The 15573-nt window shown below is 35.2% G+C and overlaps 1 protein-coding gene across 1 annotated transcript in view; it reads left to right on the top strand.

Moving 5' to 3' along the window:
• DNAH8 (dynein axonemal heavy chain 8) overlaps positions 1 to 15573 on the top strand; it is a 148548-nt gene that overhangs the window by 116965 nt on the left and 16010 nt on the right. The window contains 5 exon segments of the mRNA XM_009283806.1: positions 5058 to 5179; positions 7846 to 7964; positions 9280 to 9482; positions 10420 to 10493; positions 14278 to 14430. Coding sequence (XP_009282081.1) covers positions 5058 to 5179; positions 7846 to 7964; positions 9280 to 9482; positions 10420 to 10493; positions 14278 to 14430 — 671 coding nt within the window.

Below are 15573 nucleotides of genomic sequence, written 5' to 3'. Positions count from 1 at the left end.
TAAACTTTTATACTATTTCAGTGTATGATTTTTTTGGCTGCATGGTTTCTACCATGCAGTTCTGTGGGAGCTGCCTCTGTCCTTATCCCTGCTGTGGTCCAGTGAAGTTGGATGCAGTTCCCCATCACGGTTCTACCTCCGCCATTTACCCAGGCTGTGTTCTATCCTGAGATCAAGATGATAGTTCTGCTTCTCTCCATCAATTGGTTTAATAATTGTATATTTTTGTATTATATTTGTATCCTTATTTTTATAAATTAGGTGACTTCTTGTTCCTTTGCTTCTCTGCTTTCATGGAGCTGAATAAAGCTGTCTTCTAAGTTGCCAGAACAACTCCACATAAAGTCCAAGAGGTGCTACAAACAGTCTTTTCTCAGTTTCAGCTTGAGCTTTCTCTGACTTTTGCCAACCAGCTAACACTGACTTTTAGAGAACATAATGTGTTTCTGTGGCCCAACTGGCCAGGTCTGCCTCTTCTGAACTCTGTGAATTTGTGCCTCTGCTGAAAAATGTGATCAGGATTGCTTATGCGGAGGTCCATATAAAAACTGTTTGAATTTTACAGTGTTCAGATGAATCTTGCAAAGGTCTAATGTCAAAGTAGTGAACCTAGATTTGAAGATCATTATCTGCCTTTAATTAATAAAATGGATAGGAAACAAGATTAAATTAACTTTCTGTTTTGCTTTCCAGTTTGTTGTAATGGTTTATCCTTTGAGAATGGTATCCAGCTACCAATTTACCACTGATGTCAGGCAGGGCATGCTTGGAAATACTTTCCAAATGAGCTGTCTGCTTTAGTAAAGCATTAGACAAGGAACCATATTTCTTGGCTTCTCAGCTCATGGATTCTTGTTTTGCCAGAGGAAAATATACCTTGGGCATCTGAAGCAGAAAGTGGTCACTTACCCTTTTTTAACTGATGAGAATCTGTGATAAAATACAGGAGAACTTTTAGCAATTTTTGTCTAGAACACATGATTGCAATTTCCTGCCTAGCTTTACCACAGTTGATTTGATAGTGAGAAATTTTTCTGGTGTATAAAATGACACGGAGAAATTCTTCTGGTGTATAAAATGACACCAAAGTAACAATAGATTTTCTATAATTATTCACATGATATTAAATCAAATTGGGAAGTGGACAGTTGCCTAGCCAAATTGTCCTGGACTCTTAAGTATCTTCTGCAATGAATGAATTGTTCAATTTTCCTCCTTGGATGAGCAATTCTTGTTGCAAAATAAATGCCATGTTACCAAACATCATCGGGCAGCTGAAGAAAGGATTTATTTGAAAAATAAATCTCTCTTCATCTTCTTTCCATTTCTTTTCCAGGAGAGCTTTCATGGCTTATCATCAGCCATATTATCAGGGGATGTCTCAGTGAAATAAGCATTGCTATTTGAAATGAAAAAGTCTCTAGAACTCATTATTCAGCTAGTCTCAGGAGATTATTAACTCTAAATCTTTCCTTCTGCTAAAGTACATAAATTGAATTTCATTCTATTTACTGTATTCCATTAAAGGCAAAACCTAGCCCCTTCCTATGTATTTTAATGCTATAGCTTGAAGGTAACCTTAAGTCAGCAAAACAGAGAAAGCAGGTCCCCAAATTATAGGAAAATAGACTCCCATGATGGTGGCATAGAATTTTTATTAAAACTGTAGAAAGAAACAAAATCCAAAAGATATGAGAAAATCTAAGGAGTTCATTGACAATTTTGTAGGTATCTTGACACTTAGGTAGGCTGTGTCCTTTACCAGTAGAAAGTGGGGGACTGGTGCAAGTGAAAAATATCACCTTCTCTAGCAGAAAATATATTTTACTAAGAAGCTCCATAAATATTAGAGAGCATGTTACAGAGGAATTGCAAAGCATCTTTGGCTTTGTTGACTTAAATAAAAGCCAGAAATATTGCCAAGTATGCTATTTTGTGGACAATTAATGATTACGCCTTAAAATTAAGAAAAATCTTTTTGGCTAAAGTGATTGTGATTCTCTCACAGAATTCAATAATTTGCAAAAATATTCCTGTTGCCTATTGTATTAAATTTGCAAAAGATGTGATTCTGGAACAGGGTATCATTTTGTAATAATAATGCTAATAACGGATTACAGATTTGTGTAAACACTTTTTGTTATCCTCTCTTTGATTTCCATTATTTCAGTTTGCAGAGACTAGGAGGAAGTTCTGGGATACATACATGGATCCCAGTCAGTTATTTCAAACTATATATCCTAATGCCAAAGACATAAAAGGATGCTTGAAGGAAACTTTAACGGGTAGTTACAGGAAAAGCAGGAAAATCAGTATTTGCACTTCAGATTTCATGAAGCAGCCCTTTCTTTCTGTGAGGTTGCTGAAGCTTGTCATCCCTGAGGTAAAGAGAAAGAGAAAAAGCACAATGGTAGGAAAACTTTGTAATAAAAGCACATGAAGTAGCTTTACATTTTTGCATGACAGAAATAATTTGGATTTGTACATAGGAACTTCACATTCTTGAACAAGAGTTTGCCCTTTAATCGGCCCTTCAGTAGCTCATGAAAACATTCAAATCAAATACTAATCATATCTAATTCTGTTTATTGATTATATCTAACTGTATCCATAGGTGGAGGAAAGCATTGCACAAATTTTTGTAGATGCTGAAACTTTTCACATATGCCTATGAATGGCAAAATGAAAACTAATAAAAGGAAAGACTTTTTCAGGCTTTGCATATTTAACTCATTAACATAACAAATGACTAACCATAAGAACTTAGCAGGATTTATCAAAAGATTAGGTATGTATAGTAATAGCAAGAATATCAAGTATTACAATGAGAAACACGTTGTTTACACTTTTGTAATTCTCATTCTTCATTGAATAAGTCTGCCTCAAAAAATGAAGGTTTAAAAATTTCCCCAAAAGCAAAACCTTCCCGAAGATCTGTTTAGTGTCCACTCATTGAAACTTTTACTTTCTTTTGATGTTAATTGTTTCTATTGGCGTACTAATGTCCAGAGTCAGCAAGGTGATTCTTGTGTTTCTACTTAAGGATATTCAGGTAGCTAGGAAAATATTTAGTCTTTCTGAATCGTGTTTATTCTTTTAAAAGAAGCAGAGCTGCTGTTTCCTGAAAATCATCGCTGATAGTATAAATACAATTCTTGCATCCTGGAAGCCTGCAGGAAAACATCTCAAAGTATCAAATCTTTCCCTGTAAAGTCTATAATGCAAGCAGAACAGACTTCAGGAAAATCAGAAAGAATTTGCTGCATTATAGCGTTTGCAGGACCATAAGCTCTTTCCTATAATGTGTCAGAACTTTAAAGTAAGTCTTAGTTCTTTAGCTGCATCAAAAATACTATATATAATGTCTTCCCAATAATTTCTTAAATAACAAAATTTGTGCTTTATTTAAGAAATTAATATTCTAATTACCTTTTCACACCAACGATAAGTTTGTCTTCTTTTCCTTCTTGCTTTTATGATTCATTTTCTCTATATCCCATTCATGGAGAATTTGAGAATGAGGTGAGTGCAGAATAAGAAAAAAGATCTTTGTGTTAAAACCTCTCGATAATCTATGGAATAATTAGACATAGTTTGTAAAAGTATTAATATATTAATTGAAAAGGAACTACATATGTATTTCTGTATGTAGTTTTTGGTAAGCATGTATGTATAATTTGGAAGTACTGAAATAATTACAGCTCATATATATAGACTATGTATACACACACACACATGCTCGCATAAGTGCTTAAACATAATATTTATTATTCCAAGGTGATTTTTTAGTTTGTTTGTAACAAGTTGGTGAAATTCATTATACTGGTGACCTAGTTCTGGAGACCACTGGAACAACACCCTCTAATTTTCCCAAGAAGTGACATGAATTAATTTGTGGCGTGCTGGGGAAGAGGCAGCTACAAGATGAAAATTATGATTAAATGTTAATTATGATAAAAAGTTACAAGTTAATCTGTTTAAAATTGGATTGCAGTCTTATCCCAGAGGTGTTCCTTTGTATTTCCTCTTCATCAGAGGATGTGAAACGTGTATTATCTACTGGCTATCTGGGCTTATTTATGCTATTTAAAATGATTTGTGCTTGTTAGGCTGGTCTAGGATTGATTGGTTCCATCAGTCCAGAGTTTCTTTCTTCTCTTGTTATGTTTGGGTTTTTTTCCAATGATCCCAGGAGATTACTTTGCTAACCTGTGTAACATTCTTTAGATATTATAACTATGCATTTCATTAGAGAAGAGGTAGAAGTTTGCAGTTGAGAAAATAAGACTTTCTTTTAAATTTCTTTTCTTTTTTGGAATAGTAGGATAAAATATAGACTGTCTAAGGGAAGGTCTTCAGAGGAATATTTTTATCTTTCAGATAAATACAGAATTATCTCTAGTGTATTATCAGCACAGATGAAAAGGAAAAGAGATTATTAAATAATTTGCCATACTTTAAGTATAATCAGTATCATTGTATAAACTTATAACAACAAACTATATGGAGCACATGATCTAAGATGAGAAGCTGAGAGAACTGGGCTTGTCCAGCTTGGCAAACAGGCTTAGGGGAGACTCCAATAGTAGCCTTCCAACACCTATGAGAAGGCCATTAAGAAGACAGAGCCTGGCTCTTCACAGTGGTGCACAGTAGGAAGATGGGAGACAACAGAAATAAACTGAAAAAAAGAGAGGTTCAGAGTGGGTGTAAGGGGAATTTTTTTCATTATGAGGACAGACAAACATTAGAACACATTGTCTAGAAAGGTTGTGCAGTCTCCATCCTCAGAGGTTTTCAAGACCAGACAGAATAAAGACCTGATTTTATCTCCTAGCTGACCCTGCTTTGAACAGGTTGGACTAGAGACCTCCTGAAGTCCCTTCCAGACTAAATTATCCTATGAACTTATTAAATAAATGTTAAGTACACAAGAGTGCAATTAGTACCCCAGTGAAAATTACATGGGCAAGAAAACATAATTTAAAAAGAAATGTCAAATATATATTGACACCTGGAATGTCATGTGTATTTCATCAGAATGTTTTTATGTACAGGAGGTGCAGCATTGGATCTACAGGCTTGCCCACCCAAACCTTTCCGCTGGATTCTTGACATGATGTGGCTAAACCTAGTGGAATTGAGCAAACTTCCACAGTTTGCAGAAATTTTGAATCAGGTGATATCTACTCATCTTCTTTTCAATGTTAACCATTTTCCCAACCATAATTGTGCTCCCATATTTTACATTTAGAATGCACAAGACATAGTTAAGAACAAGGCCAGAGAGAATACAGAATAAAGGCACAGAAGTGAACAGTTAGGTAGCATGAATGGGCGTATATTTATTTGCTCTACAGGGGTACATATATTTGCTCTATGTTTTTTTATCTGCTTTATTGTATTTTGTATTATGGTCATTGAGGTAGAAAGAGAAGAGAACAAGAGCAAAGATCGAGTAAAAAAGGAAGCCAGTGAAAGAGAGACAGAAATAAGGAGCAAGGATAAAAAAGTAGAGGTATCAAAAAGGCTCAGAAAGTTAATCTATGAGTGTCAGGTTTTAAGTTACAATGTTTTATGTCTTGAGTCTGATAGACTTTTACAAATAAATTGTTTGCTGCTTGTTTTTAAACGCTCATTTCCAAGGTTAACATGTTATTCAGATGTGATGAGCTAGCTATAAAAATACTATTTATTTTATTAAGGCATACATGAAGAAATATGCACATAAGCTTGTGACATGTTTATCAATTATTTGCTTTACTTTAGTAAATTTATCTTTTTTTGAGTGCAGTTAAAACAGTCCCTAAGTATTTCTCTTTCTGTACCTCCTAAGCGCTCCTTGTTAACCAGGCTGATAGCTAGGACACTAAGTTCTTGCTGTTACAGCATTGGTCAGCCAAGTCCATTTTGTGAAGGCATTTAGTGCCCTGAAGGGTAGCAGAAATTTTATCTAAATGGTGTACCTGGAAGTGGGTCCTGGCTTTTTCCCAACTCTGTATCAAGGCAAGATCTGGATACATACTGGCCCATTTCCTCCAGGTTTTGGTTTCTGGAGGTATCAAAACAGGATATTGAGTTAGGAGAAAGTTGGAGGAATTCTAGTTAGGCCTTCACTCTGGGTTGTTAGGGCACCAGAACCCAAAATGCACGCCACTGCACACTTGCTAACATTATTTAAATTTAGCCATGGGGTTATGAATTATGTATTTTCCTTTTAATTTGTAGATTGTAATGGTTCTGTTATAGGACTTTTCTAGAATTGGTGCAAACAAAATTTTAGACTCCAAAATACTTAGGCAACCATGTTACCCCAAAAGGCCTCTTTTTTAACTAATCTTTTGGCACTAACTTAAAATTGCCATATATTTACAAGTTGAAAAGTGACAGGTGATTTTATTAATAGATAGAGATGGAATCTGGGAGGGTGCCAACTAGGATATAAAAAAAAATGCAAATATGGAGATAACATCTTTTTAATACGTATTTGCATCCATTAGATGTGCTGTTCTATTTGGCTCATCATATTAAATACAACTGTATCATTATTCATTTAGATACAAACAGAAAATGATTTAAAGTAAGAAAAAATTGCTTGAAAATGGTATGCCCAGTTCTCAAGAGGTTGCCTGTGATTTTCTTTTTTTCTTGCCAGTTACAAATTTTTTTCTTCTCTAAAAATTAAGTCCTCCAGTCCGAGATGCCTAACTTAATTTAATAAAGCCATATTCCTCTTTTAGATGGCCCTGTTCCTTTTCATACTGTTCCTATTTCCAGCTGTGATTGACTAAGAGATGGTAAAAAGAAATATGTAATGAAAGCTTAATGATTTTACTGAGTCAACTAACGTCCCTTTAGCTCAGTAACCTATCTCTGGCCGTGGCCTAGCTTTGAGAAGGTACCTCCTCTGAATACTCTCTCCTAGCATGTGCTCAGGTTGATGTCAGTTAATGTAGAACTGAGCTATTTGTTAATAAAGTAATTTTTTTTCTCAGACTTGGTTTATAGTTCAGAAAGGGACATTTGGTGTTTATGAATCTCTCTGAATTAGTTTCATTATAGGAAATACGTGGTTGGAAGAGGACCCTGTATGTTCGTTTCTCACTCCTCTCCCAGTCCATGCTTGATGTAGGTTGTTCTGAAACTACTATTTGAAACCAAGGCAGTCAGCTGGACAGAGCTCCTGGGCTTATAATAGGCATATAGAACTGTATTTCAGAACAGATGGTATCAGTGTGTTCCTTGTTCTCTTTCCAGTGATCTGAGAATATTGCGGTAGCTGACTCTTCTCAGTCACTGCATTAAAAGCTCAACTGCATAGCAATTTTCACTGTGTTCTGTCCAGCAGTATCCCTTGTCCTATTAGGTCATAGGTTCTAAGAGGTGCCTAAATAATGATCATATTTGTGGTCAGATTTACTCGTTCTCAAGTCAAAAGCTTACTAGAGTCTGTTATTTTTAATTTGTAATTCTTTGGCTGGCTGGACTGTACTGGGACAGATTTTCTGTTCCTGTTAGTACTTTGTGATCAGAAGGAATAAATTAATCCCAGTATGTGTCTCTTGCAGTGTAGAATCCTTCTGCTAATTATTGATTTTTCTTAATTAGCTGCATGTGTTTGGGAGGGGAATCCATGGATAACTGATTAGCTTAAGAGCCTGCATCTTAATACTAAAATTTCTATTATAGCAATTCAGATGGCATATGTCTTAAATGTTACAGACTTTTAATGTTACTTGTAATATATCCTAATATAATAATAGACTCTCATTAAAATATACATTTACAAGGGGATTTTGCTACAGCTGAAATATATTTATATGTGCGTTAATGTAATAAATTTAGATAGCCCATAATGAAAAGGGATGGAAAAGTTGGTTTGATAAAGATGCTCCCGAGGAAGAAATTATACCTGATGGATATAATGATTCACTTGATACCTTTCGCAAGCTTTTACTCATCAGGTGAGCCTCTTCAGAAAATTGGGAAATACATACATGGTTGCATCACGTGTCTCAGTCTATCAGTATGCTATTATCATAATAGCGTAATTTTTTTTAATTTCTGGGTGACATGAAATATTATTTAATTCACTCACATGAAATATGATTTAATTCACGCACTTCGGAGCTATCCTCTGATGAGTCTAAAAAAGTTATTTCTAGAAAATATTTTTTATAGCTTTGCTTTTATGTCATGACAAATGGAAACTGGGAACCACATTGCAGCCTCCTCCAAAAAGCCACAGAAAAAGTAGAATAATTCAGATAGTTTTCAATTTTTTTTTCATTTCTTTTAAAATGAACTATTTTAAATAACTTTAAATAAGTAATTTTAAAAAAAAGAGATTTATGAAAATGCAAAACAGGTATTCAAAAGGCCCATGTGAAAAGTGTGCTATAAATTATTTTATTGCATCAGCTAAGATCTCTGTGGCAGGACTTGGGATAGAATGAAGTTCCCCAAAGCAGCATTCAGCTGCCTTATGCATGAGATCATATCTTCCTACGTTCATTGTATACTTTCCAAGAGCTACAATAAATAAATCAGAGACACTACAAAAAACCAACAACATTAATTACTAGACCATGATTTGCCTTTGGAGCGGATTCAACCTGTACAGTAAAAAAGGCCAGAATCTGATGGAAGAAGTACTATATTGTTCTATGCTATACACCCTGAAGAGGGAGGGAGAGCATCCAAGTCCTAAGCCTTTAAATAATAAGCCTATAAATGGAAGCTTTGCAAAGTCATATCTTTTATCCAAAAGTAGTTGTTTGGGGTTTTTTTTTTCCGTTGGGAAAAGTAGTGACTTATCCCCAACACAAATGCAGTGCAGTGCAAAAGATTTGAGTCTGTACCCTAAAAGACTAACAGACCCAATGAAACATCTGCAGAATTTTACTAAAGCACAAAAACAATCTTACATTTCCCTCCTTGGGTCCTCAGATACAAAAGCTCCGTTTAAAATGAAGAATGTCCCAACCTGATAGAGGTACCCAGAACAGAAAATTCCACTGCAAATAGTTTACTTAAGGCAAAATTGTAAGCAACTGAAAATATTGAACAGTCATACGTAGAGGGAAGACTCCTAGCACTGTCTATTATTATATCTGTAAAGACAAACCTAAAAACATATATATGAAAGTGTGTATATATATATGCATATTATGAAGCAAAAATCTCTATTTGATAAAAATAGAATTTCTAATTTAAATCTGGTCTTTGCAACAGGAAGAGGCATTGAATTTATATCTTGGTATATATTTTTATTTCTAGGTCTTGGTGTCCAGACCGAACGCTTTCCCAAGCCAGGAAATATATTGCAAATTCCTTGGATGAGAAATATACAGAACCAGTCATTTTGAATTTAGAAAAAACTTGGGAGGAAAGTGACACACAAACACCTCTCATCTGTTTCTTGTCTATGGGATCTGACCCAACTATTCAGATTGATTCCTTGGCTAGGAAGCTTAAATTAGGTATGAAGTAATTATTCATTGTCATGTGTTAAGATACAGAAGGGTAATGTAAGTAATTTCAGAGATATTTTTTTCTGAAAAGTATTTCTTAAATTCTGTTGCACTATTGACTATTTCTGAACCATCATCTTAGAGATAAAATAATATTTTAGATAAAAGATGGCATGCTGAGGATCATTCTGTATGCAGTTGGACAGTAATGTTTTCAGTTCTTTTTTTTTAAATTATCATCCTTCCCAGTGATATTTTTTTAATTCCTAACTATAAGACAATGTTTTTTTGTTTGTTTGTTTGTTTTAATTCTGGCATGGTGACAATACTCTTTTCTTGTTTTAACTCTTAACTGCAGGTAACGTAAAAATCAGCAATCTGCTTACAAGATTAGTTTGTAACAAAAAATACCCACAAGATCTGCTTTTGTATATTCTGGACTTTATGGCTACATTATATGGAAATTTTGAAAAATTGTGCATACAAACTGAGTTGGAAGTAGATACATATATTCATTATATTAGTCACATTAATATGTTCACAAATGCAGTTTTACAATTATATGTGCTTTTATGTGGCTTCATTACCTACACTTAAAGAAAAATCTGGGTTCGTATTTCAAATACTGTGGCTTACTTCATTAAAATTTGGCACAAATTCCCATTGACAATAACAACATTAGTCACAGTCTTTCACTTCTACTAACACTGTAAATATTGTGGATGTTTATTTTAATGTTATTTTACAAATTTTCAGTGTTTAGAAAATTTATACATAGTAGCATAATATGATAGTGAAGAGATTCTACTTTCATAAGTATATATTTTTGTATAAAAATGTACTTAATTGTGCTGTATTTATATCACTTTTTTTGGACTGAATTTGAATTCTTACTTTTTCTGAAGAATGTAAGTTCATTAATCATATATTGTCAAATATATTGTAGAATGTAGGACCATCTCGATGGGTCAAGGACAAGAAGTTCATGCACGCAAATTCATACAGATGTCTATGCAACAGGTGGGAAAAAAACACTGCAATATAAGTTGATTGCCTGTTTTAGCATTCTTTTACACTTCTTTTGCATGCAATCTTTAATATTTTGCATTTTCACCTTACTATCAGGCATATCTCAGGGTAGAAAGGTCTCCCTGAGTGCCTGAGCCTAAAAACATTCCACTGTGGGATATGCATGTGCCAGTGGAGTCCAAGTCAATACTTCTGCTAGCAGTAATACTGAGCAGCTTTTCAAAGGTAGCATATAACCTTCTTATCATTATGCTGTTATCCAAAGGCAAAAGGACATCCTGTCCTGTTTCTATCCTGCAGGACTTGCAGATACCACCTCTTTAGTGGAATTCTTTTTTTTTTCCCCCACCCTCCCCTATGAGAGCTACCTAGAAGTTGCATAGTTTCTACTGGATAAAATGGTGAGTGCACACATAGCTTAAAGCTGTAGATGTAGAAGGATGTGCTGGCTCCTAATACTGCCTCACATTTTCCTCACATCTGTGCTAGTGAGAGGGCCTCTTGCTCACTGGCGATTGTTTTTGGTTCTTTGTTTCTTTAATTGCCAATCCTTTTGGCTTTGAGTCCCAGGATGTCTAAGAATTTCCAAACAATATTTAAGAATTTTTCTCTTAAATATTGTAGTGTATTTTGTTATGGCAGATGATATTCTCAAACAGTAAAAACATGAGAAGTCTAAGCAGCAGCTCCAGAAAGATGGTAATTGACACCTCAAATACAATATAAAAGTTACAGTGTAAAGGTAGCACAGTCTGGTCAGCTGGACACTTCAAAGAGTTGTGGACAGTGTTGCAAATGAAGACATACAGCCAGAGTTGCCTGTAAACTCAAAATATGGGGAATTAGTCTTATTCCAGTATTCTGAAGGACTAGAATATCTCTACTAATAGAGAGTAGAAGACTGGAAGAACTATATTGATAAATGAAACGTATTTTTCATCTGACCATAACTGACAGTCCTTACTGAACCAGGAGTACAGCACTGCTTGTAATATTCACCTAAAGAAACCTGAACTGACTTGTGTTCAGTAAAAGGTTTGATTGGTACTGTATTACCTATTTGTTAACCAGTGTATGCTTTCATACCTACAGTAGGAGTATCCATCAAAAGTTAGATAAAAAGTTAAAGATGGATTCATTATGAGATTTAAAACTTAACTCCTCACAGTATATGACACCCATGAGATTCCCTGGGTCCCTGTCCTCACGCATGAGAGTTCTGGAAGGACAAACGGTAAAAATGAGATCACAACACAGAACACTCTGCAAGAAGAAATGTACTTTTGAGACTGTTGCAGATTCATTATCAAGATTATTTCAGATGTCCATCTGAACTAAACAGTTCTTTTGTCACTTTATTCTCCAATGAGATAAGGAAATGCTTCTTTCTTTAGACTTCTGCTAAGTCGTGTCCTCTTAATCTGATAGACTGAAGTGCTCCAGAGCCTTTCCAGGACTTCCTGTCTTTCATGCAGAAAAAAGAAAAGGTCAGGCAGTATCAGTTCAGGGAATTCCAATTGTATTGCCTGCTATCTGTGAGATATTTTCATTTGAGGTGAAAATAAAATATCTTGCCAAATTATATTTATTCATTTGACCATAGTACAGTCTGCTTCATTTGTGTTTCTCTATTATAGACAAATATAATACTTGTATATGGCCTTTACTGCACATTTGCTAGACATTACTATATAATCCAAGGTTCTCTAGCTAATGCAGCCTTGGTTATGGAAGTTCTCTATATTGTATCCCAGTAACCCCTCAAGTCCTACCAAATGTTGTGGCACCAGTACTGGAATATAGATGTACACCACTTTGGAAAAACAGAAAAAATAAATCTCTTTATAGCAGATGGCATTTTTTATGATGTGCAAGTGCACACATACATCTCTTGTACTTCTTTGTGTTCATATGTCTAGAATGGTCCTCATGAACTTCCAGTTCATTGGAATGGTGAGAACTGGGGCATCCCTGCCTTCCTTTTCCCTCAATTAAAACCACAAGGATACTCAAAACAGCACTCCAGTAGAGCTACTAGTAACAATTTCTGAACTAAATGCCCTGGTGGTGTACACATTTTGTAGAGGGAGGCATATGTGAACATCAGATTTGCAAGAACAAAACAGAATTAGGGAATATGAAGACAAATATCTGTGTGTTTTTCCTACCTCTGGCCAAGAGTACATAATATGATTAAAACTGCTGTGCTGTGTTACAGATAGATAATTTTAAAAAACTGAGCCTGATTCATTTGGAAATGTGACAAATTGATTAAAGATCTTCCTCAAAAAAATGGTTCCCCATAAAAGAAGGAAAAAAAACCCCTTCATTTAATCTTTTTTTTTTAATATCCATCAGTTGACCATAAATATTTCAATTACATTTTGTCACCAAATGTTATTTATTTCTTTTTAAATGAACTAAAACAAAATTGCCAAAATGAAATTACAAGCTGTAATGAAATCCACACATCACTGTTTAGAACTGATTAAATAATGCTCCATTTTAATATCAGGCTTCTGATTTATCAGGCTTCTAAAGTGATGCTACAAAAGCTGATTGAATTTACATTCATGAGCAGAAGTGCAGAGAGATGATAATCAAAACAGAGCTTCCATGCAACTTGAGAGCTGAATAAGATCAAAATTAATATGCAAAGGTTGAATTTCATACATATGCATTTATTGCAGATAAACTAATTGCAGTTGAAAAGTTTGAGAGTCTTGTTACCACCTCTTAACACCTACTTTAGATTATGTTATTAACAAATAAGTTTAAAAAAAGATGTATTCCTTAGATTTCAGCTGTTACTTTTCCACTCACATTCTTTTGGATCTGATGGCAGGATTGCTTATCACTGGTGTTTTGGTGGGAGAGGACAGGAATTACTTCTTTTTGCCACTAGGTAGCACTGATACTTTACTTAGAATATTGGCTCTGGTGATATTATTTTCATTGTGAACAATAGGATGTGGAAATAACTTTTGCACTAACTTTTCCTATTTGCTTTAACTGTGCCAATACAAAATCAAATGATAATAAATATTCAGGAACAGACCAAGTCAAAAAAAAAACACCATACCTTTTAATTCGAAGTTTTGCAACTAAAACTGTTTGTAAAAAAGGATTCCTACTCATGAATGCTGAATATTTTAAAGATTAAATTATGTAAGCGTGCACACAATACTAATTAAAAAGGGACATAATAGCTCATCTTCCTTTACTCTGAACACCTGGGCAAAGTGAAAATAGATGTCTACCAATACAGATGAATTTGAAGGGAAAATTCCTGCCAGGATGAACCCTTCTCAGTAGGGACATGGATTTGTTTAATCACATGTAAAGTAAAACCTGCTGCTTGTTCTCAGTGTGCGCACACAAGACATTTCAATGTTTTCTTCTAGAAAACTGCATGCAGTCAGAAAAGTGGGTTTATGTAACCAGACATTAAAGCAGTCCAACTAATTAGTTAAGAGGAAATAATTTTTTTCAGATCACTTAAAAATGATCTGATCTTCCTCCCCCCCAAAGCAACTGCATAAGAAGATTAACTTTTTACCTACTAAGTGTCACAGTACTCTTAACCAGAACTTTCATAGCTTACATTTTTGTAGAAAGCAATGTACAAGTAACAACAACAACAAACCCAAACAAACAAAAAACCAAAAAACCAAACATGCAAAACCAAATTTGATTCTAATATAGACAGTTGGTTTTAGCATTATGAATAACTTGTTCTAAATTTTATATGGTAATAGTCAATATTCTTCTTTAGGGAGGCTGGGTGTTACTTCAGAATTGTCATCTTGGACTGGATTTTATGGATGAACTACTGGAGACACTTCTTACTGCCGAGATACAGGATGAGACGTTTCGAGTTTGGATAACTACTGAACCACATCCTAAATTCCCAATTACGCTGCTACAGGTTTGTTCAAATATTTAATTCAGGTACCTCGTGCCATAAAAATTATTCAGGTTACATGTGTAAATGGAAATGAAATAAATGGGGGGAAAAAAACCCCAAAGCCTAAGAAAAAATGAACTTAGCTTACACTGCAAATATCACTTTAAACAGGAAGGTTACTTACCAGTAACTGGAAGTTCTCAAAGATGCATTATGTATGTGTGAATTCACACTAATTCTGTACACAGAAACACTTGAATCAAAACTATCAGGCTTTACCTGTATCCGTTTTTGCCCAGCCAGATGCCTTTGTGAACAGAGTAATGCCCACAACTGTACTTAGACTCTTCCAGATTTCCTTATCTGAAATAAAGGATAAAGGGGACAGCATGGACAGCACATGTCAAAGAACATAATCTATCAAGACGTTACCTGTTTTTCTTTGGATAAACTATAAATGATTGTTCCATAGCTCTCAAGGAGACATTTTTCATCAGTACCAGGAAAATTGCCTAAACTCTTCTGAAGTGCATTTAAGTCACTTACGATGGTTCCTAGCACTCTCACAGCGGGTCACAATGCTAGTTGATATCTAGTGTAATAGCTGTGTGTTGACACTTCTGTGTTCATAGACCCCTTTCCTCTTAAAAGCAGTGGGAGTCTCCTTAGTGGTTCTCATTCTCTCTAAATAAAAATAGATAACATACCTGATATCTAGGAAGTGAATGGGGGAAAGGGTTCCTTTCTCGAATGAATCTAGGTGTCGTAGTTTAACTCCAGCTGGCAACTAAGCACCACACAGCCGCTCGTTCACTCCCCCCCGGTGGGATGGGGGAGAGAATCAGAAGAGTAAAAGTGAGAAAACTCGTGGGTTGAGATAAGAACAGTTTAATAGGTAAAGCAAAAGCCGCGCACACAAGCAAAGCAAAACAAGGAATTCATTCACCACTTCCCATCAGCAGGCAGGTGCTCAGCCATCTCCAGGAAAGCAGGGCTCCGTCACGCGTAACGGTTACTTGGGAAGACAAACGCCATCACGCTGAACGTCCCCCCCTTTCGTTCTTCTTCCCCCAGCTTTACATGCTGAGCATGACGTCACACGGTATGGAATATCCCTCTGGTCAGTTGGGGTCAGCTGTCCCGCCTGTATCCCCTCCCGACTTC

This window comes from Aptenodytes forsteri, unplaced genomic scaffold (genome assembly GCF_000699145.1).
Source record: "Aptenodytes forsteri isolate BGI_AS27 unplaced genomic scaffold, ASM69914v1 Scaffold309, whole genome shotgun sequence".
In the NCBI taxonomy this organism is placed as follows: Eukaryota; Metazoa; Chordata; class Aves; order Sphenisciformes; family Spheniscidae; genus Aptenodytes; species Aptenodytes forsteri.
The sequence above is the reverse complement of the archived record's forward strand: the minus strand, read 5'-3'. Positions and strand labels throughout refer to the sequence as shown.